This window comes from Vombatus ursinus, unplaced genomic scaffold (assembly GCF_900497805.2).
Source record: "Vombatus ursinus unplaced genomic scaffold, bare-nosed wombat genome assembly UNPS02014810.1, whole genome shotgun sequence".
Classification (NCBI taxonomy): Eukaryota; Metazoa; Chordata; class Mammalia; order Diprotodontia; family Vombatidae; genus Vombatus; species Vombatus ursinus.
The window spans coordinates 44,285,957-44,308,013 of NW_020954588.1; the positions used below are offsets into that span (position 1 = coordinate 44,285,957).

The following is a 22,057-nucleotide window of genomic DNA, read 5'->3' on the forward strand; positions in this document are numbered from 1 at the left end:
TCTGATGTCATATTTGAACTCTGGTCTTTCTGACTCTAGGCCCAGTACTTTACCCAATGCACCACCTAGCTGCCCACACTATATAAAAGCTAGTTATTAAAACAGTTCCATTATTAGCACTCAAATGTTATTAATAAAATAGGTTAATATAATTCTCATGTTTATTAATGCTTAGAAACTTTACCCTTAAGGAGCAAAGCAGACTTTTTGGAAAATTTAAACTATAAGTAGATTTTCTTTAAAAACAAAAAACTTTATTTTTTTGTATAACTCCTCCGAGATTTGGTCCTAACAGAATTTTCTGGACCGGTCTCTGACCTGTGCAAACGGCAGGTCAGAGGCAGGCTGCTGGAAATCAAGTCGCAGTTTAATTAATTAATTTCAGAGTGGGGAATGTGGTTTGCAGACCTGAATGAAGGTCCAGTTTCTACACATGAATCACAAGCGGGAAGAGAGTGAGGGGTGGAGGGTGGATTACCACACAATCCTTTCCAGGGCCTGATCGGTTTCCCACGACAAGCCCACGAGTGCAGGACAATACAGGTGTTCTCCAGTCCTGTGGCACCAGGACTCAAGCTGATTGTTTCAAGGTGTGGGGGTTATTTGGTGGGGCACAGGACCAGAGTTCGGTGATGGGAATAGATTCTACAGTCTTTGATTCACTTCACTTAACATTCACAGGCATAGGAACATAGTAACTGTGAGAGTACTGTAAAGAGGTTGATTGATCCCTTTAAGCTGCAGTCTGCCTCCTACTCCCAAGCCAAAATCTCCTGGAAAAAGGCAGCTCTGAGAAATCTAAATTATTAGTAAATTCATTACACATTTCATGTTGAATAATAGGAAAATTGTAATTCCCTTCACAGTCCTCTAGTCCACAATGCAAATAACAAAACCACACACATTTATCATTAACATAATTTAAATTTTTTTTATTTGTGGATAAAAATTAAGGCTCACAGTACTTTATATTGTTTCACAAGCAGGATTTTTTTTTAAATGAGAATTACCCCAGTACAAATTTTTTTAAAATAATGTTGACATATGACTTGACTGAAGACTTAAAATGAACATATCATACAGGGCAGCTATGCTCCTTTAGTAGGCTTTAAGCTAAATTCCTTTTAAAATTAACGGGCAAAAGCATTGGCTTCCTCTCTGCAGGAAAAACAAAAACAAAAACAAAAACAAGTACACTGTGTAAACTCCATAAAACACATTCAAGGCAGGCTGGGATAACAGTTGTCCACTTAACTCTAAGATTTAAAAAAGCCACCCAGCATTTCCCCAAACATACAGTACACGTTTATGTCCCATTATTTGACACAAGGGAATCCTTAAATATAGTAACAATTCTGTACATGAGATATTTTGAAGGTTCTAAACCCAGTAGATGAAAATAATCACTTCTCTAGCAGAGATCACTCTAAAAAGCATGGGGTTGTTACAAACCTCTATAGGAATTATGACTTTTCTGGCAATGGTCACCTGCCAGTTAGTTCAAAAGGGAACAAATGGATAGAAACTTGAAGACTTACATACCATATACATGTACAAGTAGACATATATGATATGTTCATCACACCACTCCTATAAAGATAACAAGTTATTTAAATATCAAATCTTTGCAACACGTTCCAAGAAAACAGGAAAACCCATTCTCTCAGAGCTGGGATCATATACACTCCTTTCTAAACAATGCCTTAAAAGAAACTGTAACTTAACTCTACTGAGGGGAATGAAGGCTTAACATAATGAAATCAAAAATCCCGGTTTCTATTAAGTGCTTTAAGAGATTGGCCTTTGAAAGCAAATGTGGAAATTTGACAGTTTAAAACGACATTTTCCTCCTTCAGTGGTGAAGTTTTAAGCCTCTCTCTAATCACTTATTGTTGGGCAGAGCTAATTGTGTTAGCAGCGGTTTCAAATGTATTTGCCTCCAATTCCTCCCTAAATCTCCTCCTGTTTATCTAATCACTTCTAGCTACCTGTGGTGAAATTCCGCTACAAGACCCACTCAAGCACATCAAGGAGGCTTGTTGGTACCTTTGGTGGTCATGACATAAAAACAATTCCTGGTACATGGGATTTGCCCAAAACTTAAAAATAAAAGATCAGCACCATAGAATGCCTTCCATTCTGGGGCTCTGACGAAACACAACCAACCACAATAGAGCCAAGGGGATTTCTCAAAGAACTCAAGGGAGGAATTTTTCTTATATTGTCAAGTTTTTTTTTTCCAATTAAACATCTATTAACATTTTTCCTACTTAAAATGAATACCAACATTTATAGTATAATTAGGCAAGGGTGTGTATGGAGCCCCAGAAGGGGTACCATAAAGGGCTTCCCGTAACACAGAGGATCAGAGTTTAATTTGACATCATGTGGATCACAGACCACACAAAGGTACCATACACATCCTCTAAATCAATACTGAATATGTCATGACATTAAGAATGAACATGGCAGATAGGAATATCTGATACAGGGAAAGTGGTGGTTCCAAGGTGTTTTTCCTATAACTTGTCATATAAAGCAACAGAAGTAAAAATACACTAATAAGCTGCTGTAAATAAAAGATGACGTGACTGTGGTGTGAAATATGGCTTTTTATAAAACTGGTCTTGAATTTTGAGAGGGGGGAAATGTTGGAAGGTAGTGGAAGTTATAACCATGTAAGAGTCCACTGCGTGGAAATGCTTTTATTTTTTAAAGTTTTGTTTGACTGGACAATGCCTACTGAAGGCGCCAAGTTCAGCACTAAGTGCTCTCGTGAAGCCAGAATGCTGCACCAAGGACAATTCTACCAAAACACTCAAACTTCTCAGGTAGTTGAAGGCACTGGGCCTTTGGCCTCAAGGAAACATACCAGAGGAGTGTGGCCACTGGGACTAAGGATTCTCTTTTCTGGGTAGCATGACTGCCTTCAGTAATTAGAGGGCAGCAAGTACATCATCATCGAAACCCTTATTTTTGACGGATTAATAGCCAGCCATGAAGACAGCCACCCGGAAATCAAATCAATAAAGATAAGGACATCTTCAGGATGCTACTGTGAGACCAAATCTGGCCCAATAGAAAAAGGCATGTGCAAGAGGTCAGGGCAGGTTTGCATATGTATCTGAAGGCTTCTTGTTCATGGAATTCAAAAAAGAAAAATGAAAGGAAGAGTACACATCCTTCGCTGGTGATGGGGATAAAAATCCACCCGACTTTCTGTCCAATATTCACATTCTAGATAAAAGTCCAACATCCTCGAATGCAGGACAAAGAATGAGGGACCAGGAGTCCAGGCCCAGGCCCACCACCTACTCATGGCACAACCTTGGCTAACTCAGTCACCTGACCTCTCAGAGATTCACCTTCTCCATCTGTAAAATGGGCATGATATCGGCACTAGTTACCTCATCACGGCATCTCACAGATTTGATGAGATAACGTAGGCATACGATGATAAACATAAGCTACTCCATCTGAGGGATGCCAATCAGACTGTTACCGGACGACGTGATTCCCGTGTTTTCAGCCTCTCTTTGTGGATGCCAACAGGGCATCTCCTTTGGCTTCCTCTCTCCCATTTTATCACAGACACCAAAGCTTAAGGAATTAGAGGATGAAAGTCTTATATACAAACAGTTTTGTTGCTTCCAGGAAAGCAAGAGGACAGAGGACAGCAAGAGAAAGATGGTCATTTCACATTATTTTAGCCAGGTTATTGTGATTTCAACATTATTGCCTGAACAACATGGAAGAGACTAACAGCACACAGCCAACAAATACATAGTATTTCCACAACTGAACGATATCTACTACACTATTCCATTTGGCAAAATATTTATTTATAACAAATCTGTTCAAAAGCAGTTGGTCATGTTTTTTTTTTCCATTTTGCATTATGAAGTTGTAACAATGGTCTTGGTAAATGTACATAAACTGCCTCTTTTTACGTGGTACACAAAATGTATGGTTTACTGTTAGGTAACCTATATTCTCTAAAGGCATATAGATAGATATACATACATACTCCATCTGGGTTATGACAGGTGGGGCATCCAGGTAAGAGAGCTTTGGAGCTATAGCTCTTAGGGCTTAGGAGGGACCAGAAAAACTCTCCAGACAACGTTCTACGACATTCAAGACTTACCCAGCAGAGGGGATGACAAGAGTGGCTGGCGAGTAAGACCTGCCGTGGAAGGCCCAATGACCAGGAAGTCAGCAGACTTGGGTCCTGGTCACTTCCCCTGTCTGGGTCTGTTTGTTCATATGTGTAACAAAGGGATAGGACTACAGTTTCTTATGCTTTGCATTCTAGACTAACACCAAGCTGCCATGGAGTCAGATTACCCAATGTTAACTCATCCCAGGATATTGGCATGCAGATCTGTTGGGAGTTCTACTGGTATAGAGAGACGGAGCTGGAAGGGACGGGGAGAGAGATTTTCCTGATCTTTTATGTGGCCTCAAGCCAGTTCCCATTTTAGCAAATTAAAACCAACGCTAGGATAAAACCATGGAGCTGGTATGGGCTTTACAGACTTTTGGCCCAGAGATGACTGGCTTGAGGTCACACAGCAAAGCCAGCCTTCAAATGGAGGTCCTCTGACTTGAACACCAGGAAGCACCATCTGGAAATTTCAGTTCATCTAATTCTTCGCCCCGGCCAACATCCTTTCTCCTGACCTAGCTTCTATATTTCATGTGGAAGGACCTGGCTTTCACCACTACTGAAGACATTACAATTACTCCCCTCTTCTGCATCCTACCAACCCACTCTGAACCCAGCCTAGATTCATCCCAGGGGTCCACGAAAGCACCCCCACCACTTGGGAATGGATGTTGTAGCTTTCCTTAAAGGAGATCAAGTTTGAGATTCTAGAAATTCCTGACATTTGGAGACAGGGGGAGTATGTGTGGAGGGGAGCGGGAGAAAGAAGAATTGAGCCTGTAAAAACTTACCCAAGGTCACATAGCTAATAAAGGTCAGAAGCAAGACTCGAAACCCAGGTGTCCTAACTTCTAATCCAGCATTCTTTATTAACTCATTCATTCCTTCTTTCAGCAACACTACAGTATGTCTTTAGCCATGGCAATTATTCGGTGACAATAATTCCGCCAATCAAGGGGGCAACTTCAGGCTTGATGCAAAGAAAAACCTTAAAACAACTAGAGCTAGGAGGGCCTGCATTCAGAAGCTGGCGGGTTCCCCTTCAGAGGGGTGTCCAAGCAAAGGGCTGGATCTTGTCATGAGATCTGCTTTTAGGCCAATAAGGTCCCTCCCAACTCCTATTCTGTGGTCTCAAGTTGAAAAGAAAGAGGTCGCTTGGTCTTCTGGATGAAGACGAAGGTTTGGTCTCCAGCATGCTGCCATTCCTAAACATCGCCTACAGTCCTGGATAAGGCAGCAGGAGTCTGACACGGCTTCACCTCGGCCCACCTGTGAGGCTGCACCATTTCAGAGGCTTGTCACCAAGGAGCAGTCTGATGCCCAAGCTGAGATTCTTAATTTTCCTAATTCTACCCCCTGAGCCTGCTGGGGATATGCCTTCAGGCAGGTATTGGGCTAGTGTGTGACTTCATGTTTCAGTTTACCCAGGCATTCTCATGCTAAATCTGTAAGCAGGGAAACATCACACTTACATACCTGCCTCAGTCAAAAAGGGTCCTCCAAAAATATCCCTCTTTAATTCAGATGAATAAAGGCTCACATAGTACAAGTAACTATATCTAATGTGTAGCCAAGAGAGCACTAGACTGAGGCCAAATTTGAGGTCTATTCACATAATTAGCTGTGTGACCGAGGTGCAGTCACTTCACCAGAGACTCAGGTCTCCTTAACTCATAGGGCTGCTGTGAAGAGCAAACGAGAAAATAGTTTTAACATGGTCTAACAATGCTGTGTGACCTAATTAGGCATTTCTGTCTTCCAAGGATTGTCTTAGGTATGTTATGTTGTTATGAAATTCTTGATCTTTGCTTAAGATACCAAATTCCTAAGCCAGCAGCTCCTCTACAGAAACAGGCACTCCTGACCTTGATGGCCAATTCAGAAACGTAAGACACACCATGCCCACCAGACCAGCTCACTTAAAGGGATCTCGACCAGAAATCTGGAGTACTTATGATACACTGACACTTGCTGGTAGAAGTCTGGTAAATCAGAGGCAAAAAAGACACCATCATCTTTTACAGGAGACGGAGCTCCTTGAGGCTTTGCACAGGTTAATGACTCTCCAGTTTCTCCACTTTGGGAAGAAGCAAACTCTTCCTTTGTCTGCCCAAGGCCTCAGGTTTCACTGTCCTCTGGGGCAGCCAGATGGAAGACTTTAGGATGCCAATCTGTCCCCCAGATCTTAAGTGGAGGTTGGTACTTCTCCGAGAAGATGCTAACAACTCAGACCCTGAGAGAGACAGGTGGCTTGCTTGTGAAGGCCACTGGTTACCACACAACTGAAGGACAGTCTAAGTTGAAAATGACAAGGAAAGCCTTACGGGAGGATGAAGTATTCACAATCCAGGAAAAACCATGCAGTCTTTCTTCTGTTGGCTATGGTCACTACAAAGCTATTACTTTATATTTTGGTAGACCCTAGTGGTGACTGGATTCTAAAAGTTGCTAACATTGTTAGGGGAAGTCCTAGAGAACTTTTCTTTTGCAACTTTAGCTGGAGTTGGCATAAAAAGTTTGTAAAGGACTCCTTCCATCGTCCACAAGCATAAGCTAGACGGCAGGTCAAAGCAGGTCTAAGCATGGCAGACATTTTCACAGGACCTCCAAGTCCTCAGCCCTCCCCCCTCACGTGGCTGTTGTCCCGGGGCGCCTTTCTGTCCTGTTGGTCTCTGTGATTTAGAGCTGCTCCTTTAGGTCCTACAGAACATCAAATTAAAGCCACGCCTCCTCAGCCTTCCAATAACCTGAATCAGGGAATACACGAGAGTGTCTCTCTTCTCAGGAAAAGACAGGGTCAATCACTACTGGGCCATCTGGATCGATGCCTCAGGCCCAAGAGGACAACACCGACGTGGGGAGAGGAAGAGCCAGACCAGGAAGATGGCACCAGCCTCTCCCCTTTGCTGAATGCATCCCTGCCTCAGAGACCAGAGAGGTTGTAGACAAATTACTTTCTTCTTTTATTTTTTAGGAAAAATATTAGCATTAAAAAGTTGTGTGATTCTAGCACATCTGAACCTGAGACAACTCAAACTTCTTACTAGTGAAAAGAAAGAGCTCCCAGGGCTGTTGATGTGTCCTTACCCCAGAGGGTTAGAAAATGGTGCCACACTCTGAGGAATTTGGGAAGGCTTCCCCCGTTCCAAAGTGTCCTAACTTCTACAGCTCCAAAACCCTCCTGCTGTTCCAGGAGTTTGATGGTTTGCTATGTGAATCCCCAGGGAAGGAAGGAACAAGGTGATTTACCTGTTAACTCCATTTCCCCAGAGACTTGTGCCCCCACACCGAATCAGTCAATCACAGGTACTTCCAACAGCCCCCTGCCCCCCACCACCAGGAGAGAGGAAGCACCCCAACAGTCACCCAGAAGAGACGCCTTTAGAGAACAAAGAGGCAGGTCAGTGACCGCAACAGTAAGACCCAGCACAGAACGAATGCATGAACACAAAGGCAAGAGTCAGATGAGTCTGTCTGAACACAGGCCGTGGCGCCTTGGCTAGTTACCCGTACAAATCCTCAGCCCCCCTCAGGGTTCCCACACAGCTCTTCCCTGGCGCCTGCTGCTCCAGGACAGGACCCAGCTGGGAAGGAGCGGCCCCAGCTGCCCTCCTCACAGTACTGCATGTCAACACTGGCAACGTCTCTGATCATTTCAACGGCACACAGCACTTGGATTGAAAAGGAAGTTTATTACTCCCACTCAGTAGTTCCTGGGGGCTTTGACGTTAAGTCATACATAACTCGAGAAATACCCGGGATCTTCTTAATCTCGGTGACCATCTTCAGCACCACCTATGGTAAAACAAAGAAGGTAGAGGTGGATGGGCCCCTGGGAGAGGGGGCTCTGAGCAAGCTGGCACGTGCATCCTACATTACTGTCTGGGCCCCAGGGGTCCCTCTCTACGAGTCAGCACTTCAGGCTAGGCTACTTCTCCCACAGAACGCTAAGTGGCCCAAAAAGAACTGTCTGACTTAGGATACAGCTGTTAAGTCAAGAAGCCGGCTATGTTCTAGGACACAAGCCCCTTTCTGTATTTTTTAAAATAAAGTTACCTCTACAGGAATCTCATTGCCAGGTGTGGCTGCAATACCAGTCATGAAGTCGCTCGTGATAAAGGTGCGGATGACCACTGATCTCTGGCAGGACGGCTGCTTCTGAAGAGGGTCGCGGTCAAAATGTAGCGGCGTCAAAATGACTGGCATCTGACTGATCTTCCCAGCATACCCTAGGGAAAGGCAAGCGGTCAGTCGGCCTCGCTCGTCTGAGGTGACGCGGATGTAAATGATGGGCAAAAGACTTTTTTTCTGAGTAACCACAAACCCATCTTGCCCAAAATGACCTTTTACACATCATCTTTAAAGTCATTAAGACTTTCTGAGTATGTTAACAAAACTCTAATCAGACAGATAAAGCAAATTCAAGAGTGCACAAGGGAAGGGCCTATGAATGGCTAGTACAGGAGCCACCCTGCCAACACCCCCCCCGGCAGGGTCCATGCCACCTTCTCAATCAAGTGCCAAAAATGTTTATTCGGCCCCCGTGTGCCAGGCACTGGGCTGGGAGCTGGAGATGCACAGATCCAATTATATACAAAACAAACATAGGCAGAATAACTTAAAATAAGTGAAAGGTAGTTCTATTCCATGGTGAGGGAGGGTACGAGAGATCGAGACTGCAGAATCTTACCAGACTCCCTGAGAATGTTGTGAGCCTCAAAATCAGCTTGCCGCAGCGTGCTGAGCACTCCGGTGGTCAAGAAGGTGGGCGTGACATCCATGGGAGGCTCTTTGACAGGGGGACCAAAGACATAGACGACCCTAGAGGTCAAAGAATGAGAAAGAGCCCCTCTTTTAGTACAAGGAAGTGCGCTGCCTTTGCTCATGTGTTTCTGGGGAGACTCTACCTAAAATCTCCCATTAATGCATGATCAAACACTTGTCAGACGCTGCTTCTGTGAACACAATGCTCCCCTTCCTGGGGATGACAACTATAGTATGAGATGGCGGAAGGATTGCTGCGTGCTCACTTTACAGGTGACAAAACTGCGCCTAGGAGAATTGGCTAGGGTTACAGCAATGATGTGTTAGAGACAAGCCTTGAAGACGGGCCTTCCAATCCAAGGCCAGAGGTCATCAAGAAAACTGCCCTTAGTGACGGGTTACAACGAAAGGCCAAGCATTTGCCGTAAATAGTAGGGAAGGACAAATTTCGCAGATTCATTACTAACATTTCTGTTAATACTTTCATGATTAGTCTTCATGTTTTTAAGGTTTGAGCCAGGGCCCTGCCTGAAGGTCAATGGTGGCCACACATATGGCAGACATTCAATCCACAAGCACAAGCTGAGTGCTTTTTGCCAGCCTGGGACAGAGACACAAGCACAGACGTGGGAGGCTGCCCAGCCAGCACGCTGAATGGCTGCTCCCTGGAAGCCAGGCTTAAGTTTCTAGTTAAACAGGAGGCGTGACACACAGCAGTGTCAGGAACCCTGGCCCCCATGTTATAGACTTGACAATAACAACAACAATAAATACATACACAGTGTCAACACTCCATCTGCACCATGACATACATGTACATACACAGTCTAGTTTTCAGACTACTCTACCTTCCTCCTTCGATCCCCACAAAGCTAACTGTCTAGGGTCACACAGCTTCTAAGTGTCTAACAAATTCCCGTATTAAGTTCAAAAACCACAAAACATCTGACCAGCGAAAGGAAAAAGCTGGCTTTTTCACACTGGCATCATCTAATCTCCTCTGGCTGCTGTAGAACCAAACAACCTTCCGCCTCTCCAGAATCGATTCCCTGCCCCATTCTCCACAGAAGCTGGTCCAAACTGCCTCTTCTCTCCTCAAAGCTTCTACACTTCCCTCTCCCCCCTCACCCAAGGACCCTGTCCTCTTCTTCTATTGAGACAATTATGGTTATCTGCTATCAACTCCCCCTTTTCCCTTCTCCTCCCCTCAAAATTCCTTTTAATCAGCTTTCACCCCCTGACCATCCTCCAGGATGACATCTGATTAATGAGATGGCCTTTCCCAAGGCCAAACCCGAGCCCTCTAGGTGGCTCCTACTAGCTCCTCTAATTTTCTCTAGCACCCTGAGTGCTCAACCTTCCCACTCATTCCTAATCTTTACCCATCTACTGGTTATACCACTATTGTTTTCAAACACATCCCAAGTTTCCCCACTCCATCTTTCCTTTCTTAATGGCCCTCCTAGAAAAAATAATTTATACTCACTGCCTCGATTTCCTCACCTCTCATTCCTCAACCATCTGCATCTGACATCCAACCTCCTCACTCAACTAAACCTGCTTTTTCCCAAGTTCCCAATGATATGACATCCTGCTCTCAGTCCTGATCCTTCTCAAACTAGGTACTGCAACTATCACAGCTGGCCATCTTTTCCTCTCTCCGGCTGTCTGAACCACTCTCTCCTTTGGTTTCCTCCTATCTGCACGATGAATGTGACAAAAACTCAGGGAAGAGAATATCCAAGAGAAGAGAGTGTTTAAAAGGTCAAGTGGGATGAGGACTGAGAAAAGACCACCAGAGACGGTGATTGAGAGATCGCCAGTAACACTGGAGAAAGTCATTCCATTTGAGTGGAGTTGGAAGCTGGATCACAAAAGTTTAAGGAGGAAGCGCAGGGAAAGACCACAGGTGCTGTTTTCTATGAGTCTGGCTGCAAAGAGAATGAAGATGACAGCTTATGGGGACATAGGGGTACATTGTGAAGGTCTTCAAAGGGTAAGGGATAATTCACATTTGTAGACAGCAGGCTGGGACTCCGTAAATTGAGACAGCTTGACAGGGGAAGGCCTGCAGGGGATGGGGTCAAGGAAGTTGGTTCTGACAAGGACTGGGGCAGAGGAATGTAGAAGAAGGGGTGGGGGTGCTGTCAAGAGCTTCAGAGAAGTAGAGAAGGCAAAAAGAGGAAACCCAAAGTAGACAGCCTCTATCTTCTCAGACGAGAGGGTGGGAGGAGGAAGAAAATACAGATTCCATCGTCAGTCCATAAGCATTTATTAAATATCTATCCTGTGTGAATCACAGTGCTAGGCTCTGGGGAGACAGATGCTAAGAATGTAACTGTCTCCCTTCTCAGCTTCCCGAGGAAAGAGCCTCCAGGACACACTCAGGCAGAGCCCCAGATTCAACAATGTAGTCGCTGGAATTCTCAACAGCCTCAAATTTCTCCCTTTTTAAAAGCAATTCCTTTTGGCACTGGGCGTACACTTCAGAGAGAAAGCAAAACGCTAAGTACCACGATCCTGGCTTAAATTCACTTCTTTTTCTAACAAGAACTTCTGGTTTGAGACAGAAACCACTTTGGTTCAGGAGAAAGAACCGGGGGTTGCACCCACACCAAGGGACCGCTCCAGTCTTCCAAGAGCAAGTGGCCACATACATCTCGCTCCAACAAAAACTCATTTCCACACTTCATTTTTAAGTCCCTTCTTCATAACCACCACTCCAGGAGACAGAAGCATTATTTCCATCTTACATTCGAGAAAGGAGGCCCAGAGAGGCTGAAAACATGAACAATGGAGTGAAAACTGCAGAAAAGGGCAGGACAAGGGAACTTCCATGGAAGACTGAGAGCAGCCAGGAGAAGCGACCGGGCTTCTCTGCGTAATCATGCTCATGAGCACTATTCTAACGGCTAGAGCTATCTCATTCACTGAAAGCAATCATACATGTGCCAATCCTTTGACCATCGATAATCCATCATTCCCACAGGCCGTATCAAGTGGCACATCTGCAGAATGTACCTTGTTACAGTCCCGTTTTCGAAGTCGCACAGCTCTGAGTCACAAATTCCAACAACTGTGTTCCAGCTGCTAAACTGTCCGATTCCCCGGTACCAAGTGACATCCGCAAATGCCATCATCCTGTTCGAGATTATTCGCTTAGCGTTAAAAGCTGATCTGATATTTTAGCACCAAATCCATGCAAAATGAGCCAGGAAATGCCCTTTTCCTTCTTTGCTGTTAGTCACCTAAACCCATTATGAAATCAGGATGGTGGACCAACTGAGGCCAAAGAAGTTCTAGTTATCACAGTTGCTCAGGAGAGCTTGCCTTGTCTATGGCCTCAGACCAAGCCAAGAGAGGAAGAGCAGGCTTAAAAACATGGTGCCTCCAGACTAAAACTAGACTGAAGGGCAATTCAATATTTTTATAAGATCTGGCACCCATTTTTTTGTCTCCAAGTTATTTTTCGGGGCAGCTTGGTGGTGCAGTGGATAGGGCACCGGCCCTGAATTCAGGAGGACCTGAGTTCAAATCCGGACTCAGACCTTACTAGCTGTGCGACCCTGGGCAAGTCACTTAACCCCAATTGCCTAAAAACAAAAACAAAAACCAAAAAACAAAAAAACAAAAAAAACCAAACAAGTTATTTTTCTCAGAATTGTTTCTAATTCAGGCAAATTCCACTTGTTGTCCCAATAATTACTTAAAACCTGAAGACTGAAGCAAAAGAAGAGAAACAGCAGTTTCTATTCTACTACCAGGTCAAACACATCGAGGACCTGGCGAGTTAAGGAGCTGCTACAATTGTTGCCCAAGATGGGAAGAGCGCTTGCCAGGAAGGAATTCTAAGTCCAGGCAGTTAAAAAATATCACTAGATTACATCAATAGTGAATGACAAAAATTTCTCATCAGGTAAACACGTTTTACAAATATTTTCTCAAATAACTTATTTTAAAAAATATTTATTTCCTCTTTTTCCCTTTCACAAAAGACATTCTTAAATAAAATGCTGAGGAATAAGGCTTTAGTCAAGCAGAACGACAAGATACTTCCAATAGGTTTTCTTTGTGGCACCTCGGATCCAGCTCTGCCAAGAAGCCCAACCACTGTCCTTCGACACGTCTTCCCATGAATGCCACTGCTGAATCAGAGCAGAACCTGAGCAGCAAACCTCCCAACATGCCAGAGACATACCTGTTAATGTTGTGACACATGCGTGGGATCAGTCGCGCGAGAAACATCAGAGATTCCCAGTCAGGGTCATCTTTACTGGAGATGCCACAAACATAACTGTAGGAGCGGCAGTCCCCCTGAAAACACACAGCAAGACAAGCCATCACCTGAGTGGTCAGGTGCCAGGGAACAAACGGTGGGTGTGTGTGTGTGTGTGGGTGAGAGAGAGAGAGAGAGGGAGAGAGAGAGAGAGAGAGAGAGAGAGAGTTGAGTGTGCCTCCTCCACTACAGAGGTCAAACATGAAGCCACAACACACCCCAGTGTTAAGTCTTTAAAGGAATACGCCTACATGATACACAGAACTTATCCATCTGCTTCTGACTCAAACTTTGCAAATACAACAGTTGTTCCATACCTTTATTTCCTTTGTAATATGGGAGGACAGCTGCCTTAAATTTCAGGCTAATGTCACAAAATGCAGTTCGAGGAAAAAACATGGTAATCTGTGAAGTGTCAACAGCTTCTTCTTAGAAATATAAAAACAACGCTTATTTCCAGGACCTGAAGCAACAATTCTAGATTCAGTTTAAACTCGTGGGCCCTGCCCTCCAACCAAATGTTAGTTCACCTTCATCTTTATTTCCTAGGTTTTTTCTATTTTCTAGACTTCCATTGTAGCTCAAAGTCCAAAGGGTCCAATATGCTATTTTTCTTACTGCTCTCCCATCATATAAGGAGATTCCAATCCCTTTTAATAAGAATGTTTGGCTTGGCTCAAGAAAGAGACTCCCCCATCTCCCCAACCCCTTGTTAGCAGCTACCTCTTTTCAAATTCCTTAAACTAAGAGCTCCTTAGTCAATAAATGAGACAGCAAGGTGCTGAATGTGGGACATACAGGCAGCACATGAGAATAGAAGATTCTTTCCAAAAATACTGTACACTATTAATCTAGTTCTCTTTGTCTATCATAAGTTCCCAACCTCTCTCTCCCAGGATCTAATAAAAATACCCTCTAAAAAGCTCCCCTCCAATTTCCAAAAGGATACTGAGGTGTTCTTTCCTTAATAGTCATTTGGACCATGTAGACTTTAAACTTTACTTTCCTGTGTCATGCTGATGGGAATTCCTCCCACAAAATGACAAAGCCGAGTGTACCTCCAGACTCCACTCACAAACCTCATCATAATGAAAGTGCTCCTACACTCAGTTCAAAACCATTGAGGAAGGAACACTTCGGGGGCCCGAGCGCACCCCCCCCACAAGGCTATCATGGTCAATCTCGGCATTAAATCCAAGGCGCTGCTCCAAATAGCTCTTCCCTCAATAGGGGAGGAGGAAAGGAAATTTCTCTTCAGCAGCCCTTTAGCGGTCTGGTAGAAAACTACAGGCTTGTGGTCTTTTATTAAAGTCAGGATTTAGTCAATGTTCTCTATTTAATGTAATTAACACAGTCCAAGATCTGCTTTTTCAATATCTCAAATATTCCCAAATTAATTAAAAGGTAATTGAGTGAAGGGTTACCCTTCCATACTAATCAACAGGCTTCACATATATTCAGCAGGGAAAAAACTTTTTAAAAATCCCCTCCACAAGTGAATCCATTTAGGGTAAAAGACATTGATTTGGCATCCATTTTGAGTCTGAGGAAATTTAAAGGGCTATGTAAACATTGCAGGTTGAACTCTTTTTGGTTAAAATGCTATCACTAATATAGATTCATTGTGAATGTCTACATAGAGCCTATATAAAAATGTACGCTGTCTTGGGGTGGGGGGAAGGGACAGATGAGAATATTTGGAACTCAAAATCTTACGGAAGTGAATGCTGAAAACTAAAAACAAATACATTTTTATTTTTAAAAATATTATCAAAGAAATCTCCTCCCTTCATTTTCAAAAAAGAAAAAAGAAAAAAATGCCTAGCACACTATTACCTGGGATCAAACTGGAGATGCATCTCTGACTGGATGTGCAAAAGATCTGCCCTCCAAATCTTGGACTCTCAAGATGACCCAAGGCCAAGGCCAAGGCCATCTCAACTCAAGCACTTATTTTCTTCCTAAATATCTTCCAGCAGCTCCAAACGTGGCATCTGCATTTGCTCCAGACACCTCGTCAGAGCTCCCACTATTCTTGGCTCTCACCACATCTAGCAAACTCACAGACATCCAAGTCTGGATGGAGCAGCCCCGAGTCGAAGGCACACACCTGAGGACACTCACCTGCACCCCCACGGTTTTAATTGGCAGCAGGAAGGCGCTCAGCGAGTGTAGGCTGGTAATCTGCATGAGCTTCTCCTGGTCTTCCTCTGTTGTACAAGCTTTGACTCTCTGTAATAGCGTGTGGGGCTGAGCACAAGGGAGAAAGACAAAAGACTTGAGGCCCAGCAGTTTTCTTGAAATGAAGAGTTCACTATTTGCGAAAAAAAACTATGTATCTCATTTGTCCCTCCAAGCCAAATGGATTCCACAGATCTAATTGCCATAGATTCATTTCCAGCTGTAATTCACCTAATCAATAAGCATTTATCAACACCACCCCCACTCGGTACCAGGTGCTAGGGATGGAAAGGCAAAAATGGGGAGCTGATACCACAGCCCCACCTAGTTAGGAATAAACTGCTACAGGTCAGCTTGTTAGGAAGGCCCTGGCACGGGGGGGGGGGGGGGGGAAAGGATAGCGACCACTGGGCGGGCAGGCGGGCCGGCAGGCAGGCAGGGCCAGGCCCCGCCAATGCCTCTCTAGAAATGGGTGGAGGGACCTGAAGACAGCGGTGAGGCAGCCACGTGGCCTGAGGTGGCTGTACAAGAAGGACAAGGCCTAGGTCACATTCAAGTCTAGAAAGAGAGTGCCAAGGGATCAGAAAGAACACCCTCTCCTGATTCTGAGAGGCTTCATTTTCACTACACTCCATGAATACCAAAGTCACAGGGAGGTCTGTCTTCGTAATGAAATCACCCTTTGCTTTGGCAGTGGATGGTTCACACGGGCAGGATTGTAGGATCTGAGAGCTGAGAAAGCCTCAACATGTATACACAGAGGAGGATTTCTTCATCGGGCATGAGGCAGGGAAAGCCCAACGTGGGGGGAAAGGCCCTTTGCTACATGCTGGGGCAGGGAATCCCCCACATTTCCCATTCTGATAAACTGCCTTTTGGACTTCAGGCCTTGACTAAGAATGTTTGCAGATCAATATGAATGTAAACTCGTGAAAAATTATAAATTCAATGATACAGAAACAGAATTGATCATAACATTTCAGAGTGAGAAAAGGCCCAAGAGATGTTAGTGTAGCCCCTTGTTTCATCAAAGGAAATGAGCCATTCCGGTGCAGGGAGATTCAGGGACTTAAAGGTATGGGTGGCAGACCCAGAGCCAGGGCCCCCTGCCCCTTCCCACGAGGCCACATCAATCAGATGATACTGTCCCAGGCCACCTACTCCTGATGAATAGCCATGGGAAACCTTTGGAAGCCACTGGCACATATTTCAGTACTCCAACTCCCTGAACACAGATTTTCCTATCTACATCCAATGCTGTTTTCCAAAGCAAACTCTTTTTTTCAATCAGAGTTAAAAGATATGTCTCAGAACACTTAAAAGTATTACAAATTCTAAATTAATGGCATACAAATTTCTAAGTGATTAAGTCTAATTAAAGATCAAACCAAGAATTTTGTTATCTATTGTAATCACTAGTTTCTCTCCTTGAAACTACTAACCTGTATAAATTGTGCACAAATATTATTACCTTTTTAACACTTGCAGAAAAATCAGCTACTATTTTCAAAATGTTGTTGGTTTCAGGAAAGTCTTTACATACATAAGGCTCTTCAGCACATATTACTCTTATTGACAGACCTGGACCTAAAAAACAGGGTAAAAGTAACAATCCAAGTATCAAAATAAATAAATAAATGATGGCCCAGCATCAGTATCCAAGTAGCTGCTTATGCCTCAGCTTTATCATCAGCTCATTCAAAACTGGGTACTACAAAAGAGGACAAGTTGCAAATCCCTGGATTTTAAACACTGTTCTAAAGGCACACTCATTCACTTTAATCACATAATTCAATCTGCCAACTGTGAGAGCAGATTTAGGGGAAAGAATGCTCCCATGGTGCAGATGCTTCAAATGATGATACCTTTTGGAAGGAGATGAAAACCATGCAAAATCAGGAAATGAGGAACAGCGTACTCCTGGCCACTGGGAAACGTGCATCTAAAGTGGCACCTGAAAAACCCTGAATCAGCCCCGTCACAATACGCCAAGCCTTCGAGTACTTTGGTAAAGTGAGGGATCTACCACAGAATCAGTTACGGTTCTTCTGGCCATTTCTCCTACAGTGGGAAGATGGCAGATTTGTGGTGCGAGGAGGACCTGCACCATTCTGGGCATGTTATGGAACATCTGCAGGCCTCAGTTTCCTCAACTGTAAAATGAAAGGGTTGGACTAGATCATGTCTGAGGTCCCTTCAAGTGCTCCAACTAAGAACTACAATGATACTTCTCCAACTGCGAAGAGATTTTCCAACCAGATCAAATTTGTAAGTGTCGTGACAGAGAAATACACTGATGGGCTTTGGCTGGATTAGGAAGGGAGGTCAATTAGTGTAAACATCAAGGCAGATGACGCAGTAATGATACCTTGGTACATTTATCAATCTCTTGAAGGTTTACAAAAAGCTTTTTCTTAGAGCAGAGCTGTGAGGTCGAGTCACAGAATTTAGCGTTGGAAGGAAATGCTGGCCACTGCAGGACTGTCACAGGATCGTGGAATCCCGTAGAAGGAGGGCTAATGGGGCCTCAGCCTCCATCCAGCAACTCTGCCTCCCCTTGGAGATGAGGAAAGTGATGTGCACCAGGTCACAGACGTAGCAGGTGCAGGATTCAAGCTCAGCATCCCTTCCAGTGGCTGCCTGGGGCTGGAAGAAGCATCTGAGCCAAGCCCCAAGTGCCTGGGCCACCTCTCGCTCAGCTCCAGGTATTTCCAGAAGCCTTACTCGGGTATAAAGGGGTTCTGCTGTTTTCCCAGAACCACATTAGAAGCACATTCATTCACAAATGTCAAACAACTGCTGAGCTATCCCTATTGGCATGACTTGGCAATAGCTCCTCCTTCCTCAAAGTATTATGGCTGGTGGCAGGGCTAGAATTCAAATCCAGGTGCTCTATTATATTGGAAAACCAGGGCTCTCCGTACTATAACTCCAACACAAGTATTATCATTCCATTTTACAAATAGGGAAACTGAGGCTGACTGAGGTCACACACAGCAAGTAAGCAGGAGACCTGGAATTCAAAAGTCAGTCTCTCAACTCCAAAGGCCTTTCCAGGACACACTACTATTGGTATATTAAGACAGCATTTTCATGGAACGTACTTTTTTTTTTAAGGGTGTAGACATCAGCACTAAGATTCAAGCATCTACATTAAAATGACACTTCTCTCAGGTCACCTGCCTAAGAAATCGGTTATTCTTCATAGCAAATATGGAATAGAGCTGTTTTCTCCTGGAAACAAACAAGTAGAAGAGAAATTCATGCTTTACCCTAAATCTAACACACAGACATCGGGGGGGATAAGCCTAGCGATGGACACAGAGTCACAGACATGGGCTGGTAGCCCACCAGAAAACCGAGGTAACCACCAAGGGCCTCAGTCTGCTCGTGACTAAAATGAAAACAATGTGCTATCAACCTCACAGGGCACTGCAGGGAAAGAGGTTTGCAAACCGGAAAGACCTATAAAGATTCAAGTTGTTCTACGCACTTTCCAATTCAGTGAAAAAGGTCTTTAAGGTCTATACAGTTAGTGCACAAAAAGAAAACACAGAAATGTTTTACCCACAGGGAAGCTCCATTTCCTTGAGCTGCACATGAATTGGGCCCAGCCAAGCTCTAGGCCACAGGCACAGGGGCCCTGACCCTCCACCTCCACTCATCACTTACACTGAAGGCTTGGGCCAACAGACAAATGACTGTTTATCCTTCTGTGCCTGGCTTGTTATGGGACACAAAGATCTCACCACAGATTACACCGGACCCAAATACATTCTTTACCTGGGAATGGATGTCTAGAGACCAGCTCTTCTGGGAGACCGAGTTCTCTGCCTAAAATTCTCACTTCATCTTTATGGAAGTCTTTCAGAGGTTCTATTACTTTTCCCTAAAAAGAAAACACAGTTGTTCAACATAACACATATCTGCTGGGGCTGCAGAATGCAGAAGGCGCCTGGTGCACCTGACTCCAAAAACCATAGTTGGTAACATAAGCTGGTCAATAAAGATGTGCCCTAAGGTAGATCAGAGGGGGCTATTCCCCATCTATTTCTGCTTACAGGGAAAAAGTTTGAGTTTTTTGGGTTCTTGTTGTTTTTAGGAAAAAAGAATGTTCTGAAGTACCTGCCCAGTATTGGCATAACAAATATTTCCTCAAAAGCCAGCTCCTTCTGAAGCTGCTTCTCCAAACACTGTTCAAGGCACTGGGACAGATACAAAGCTGATCAATACATGCCCTCATGAAATTTAATTTGAGCAGAGGAAATACAACAAGCCACATCAGTGACATCCTGTATGATAACAGAAGGGCAGAGTCCAACAGGAGAGTGTAACCCGGGCTCGTAATCCTACGTGCTTCATACTTTACAAAATACATCACGTACATTACCGCACTCGATCCTCACAAGCCAGCGAGGTGGGCACCATTATTGTCACCATTTTACAGAGGAGAAAACTGAGAGGGGCTCAGTGACATGTGCAAGGTGACACAGAGACTATGGGCCCAAGGCTGGGGTCTGCCTGACCCCAATGCCACCCTAAGTTCTAAGGGAAATGGATGAAGTAAAATCACACCCCAAAGGGAAGAACAGTATCAGGGAAGGTGTGGAAGGAAGTTTTTGGATGCCGGGGACGGGGAGGGAGCAGCAGTACCGGTGCCCCAGAGACACCAACCTGGAGGTGGGAAACAACAGCAGGGCCTGGTGGGAGCCGAGTCTACATGAAGGGAGGCAGTGGGAAGATCAGGTCGGCAAGGTCAATGTCAAGGGAAAGAGTCTGGCCTTTATGCCAAGGAAATAAGAGCCACTGAAGTGCCCAGAGCAGGATGCTTATTGGGAGATCTGTGCAAAAAAGGTCTTCTTTCACCTTGGGGGGGGGGGGTAGGAGAGCAGGAAGGAGACTGGATTAATATGATTAGCGAAATTAATTACCAGTGAGGAAACCTCCCCCCCCAATGTAGATCAGCAACTACCGTGCCGCCTACAGCCTTGGAGCTGCCTACCACCCTGAGAGGTTAAGCAACTGGCCAGGGACCCAGAGGCAAGCTAGCTTGGAGGACAGGCGGCTGAGGAATTCCTGATTCGGAAGCCAGCTTTCTAAGCCCCGTACACTGGGCATTACAGTGCAAGGCTGCAGGAAGAAAACTGCCTTTTTAAAAACAACTGACTACCACCACTTTTGTGTTCATTGTAAAAGCTTATTTTCATGATACACGCTAACAACTTAGCAACTTTTCAACATATTCAATGTAAGAGATCATAGAAATGTACTTCAGTATCTTCCATCTCTCCGTGAAAATCCAAAACACTCTATTTAAAAACCCAATCCAAGGGTGTGGTAAAAGGTTAGTAGGGTATGGTAATGTAAATTACAGTCTTTAAAGCAGGTCTTTTTTCCCTAATGTGAAGAATTAAGTCCTCAGACACTTGACACTTAACTAGCTGTGTGACCCTGGGCAAGTCACTTAACTCCGATTGCCTTACCAAAAAAAAAAATAATTAAGGGGACATTTTTTGATGCCTCACTGATTTACTTCATATTTTGAAAACAAGACTAACCTCTCATGGTATGTAAAACTGCATCAGGCAAAAGGCTGGAACAAAGAGAGAAAAGAAACAGCCTCTGACCTCCAGAGACACAGAGCTCAACTCTAGCATGTTAAAAACAGCTGACCAATAGTCAAAGTTTGGCAGTTCAGGTCAAGTATTAAACCTATCTCACAGCTCTGGGCATTTTCTCTGGCTTATCCCCCATGCCTGGAAGGCTCTCCCTCCAGATTTCTGCCTCTTGGCTTTCCTGACTTCCCTCAGGTCAGGACTAAAATCCCATCAATCCTATCTTCTACAAAAAGCCTTTTCCAATCCTTATCTCTTTTAATTATTTGGGACTTAATCTATTTAGCTTGCTTTCTATATGTTTGTTTTCTTGTTGCCTCCCCCATTAGATTCAGGACAGGGACTGTCTTTTGCCTCTTACTATATCCCCAGCACTCAGCATAGTACCTGGCACATAGTAGGTGCTTAATAAATGTTTACTAAGGTGATATCTACTCAAATCTGTTTTTCAGGTCAGTTTTTGCTATGAGATGCCTCACATTTTCTTCCATTTTTTCCACTGTTTTTATTTTTAATATTTTTTAATGTCTTATGGAGTCAGTCATTTGGTCAATTCTAATTTTCAGGGAGTTATTTTCTTGATTAAGGTTTTACATATTTTTCTAAACTTTTTTTCTTGAAATGACAAGTAGAAGCTATCTAAAACCAAGAGCCAATATTACATTTAACTGGGATAAACTAAAGGTGTTCCCCCCCCCAAAAAAAAAATCCAGGGCAAAGATGTATATTATCACCATTACTATTCAATATAGTGCTAAGAAATGCTACCTGCAGAAATAAACGTTAAAAAGAATTTGAAGGAATAAGTATAGACTAAGAAAAAACAAAATCATCAATTTTTGCAGATGAAATGGATTACTCTGAGAACCCTAGAGAGTCAACTATAAAACTAAAACAATAACTTCACCAAAACTGCAAGACACCTACACAAATCATCAGCATATATACAGATTTCCAAGAAAAATGTGAAAGAGAATTTCTATTTAAAATAGCTACATATAGGATAAGCTACTGGGGAGTCTATCTGCCAAGACATACACAAGAACTATATGA

General features: G+C 43.9%; 1 protein-coding gene across 1 annotated transcript in view; it reads right to left on the reverse strand.

Annotated features, from left to right (window-relative positions):
- Nucleotides 1–1,217: 1,217 nt before the first annotated feature.
- Nucleotides 1,218–22,057, reverse strand: part of GMPS (guanine monophosphate synthase) — a 64,642-nt gene continuing 43,802 nt past the window's right edge. Inside the window, exons 10-16 of the mRNA XM_027875701.1 lie at nt 19,173–19,278; nt 16,861–16,976; nt 15,333–15,458; nt 13,131–13,246; nt 8,859–8,989; nt 8,225–8,397; nt 1,218–7,963 (exon numbers count right to left, since the gene is read on the reverse strand). Coding sequence (XP_027731502.1) covers nt 7,862–7,963; nt 8,225–8,397; nt 8,859–8,989; nt 13,131–13,246; nt 15,333–15,458; nt 16,861–16,976; nt 19,173–19,278 — 870 coding nt within the window. The 3' untranslated portion in view covers nt 1,218–7,861. The remainder of the gene's footprint in view (nt 7,964–8,224; nt 8,398–8,858; nt 8,990–13,130; nt 13,247–15,332; nt 15,459–16,860; nt 16,977–19,172; nt 19,279–22,057) is intronic.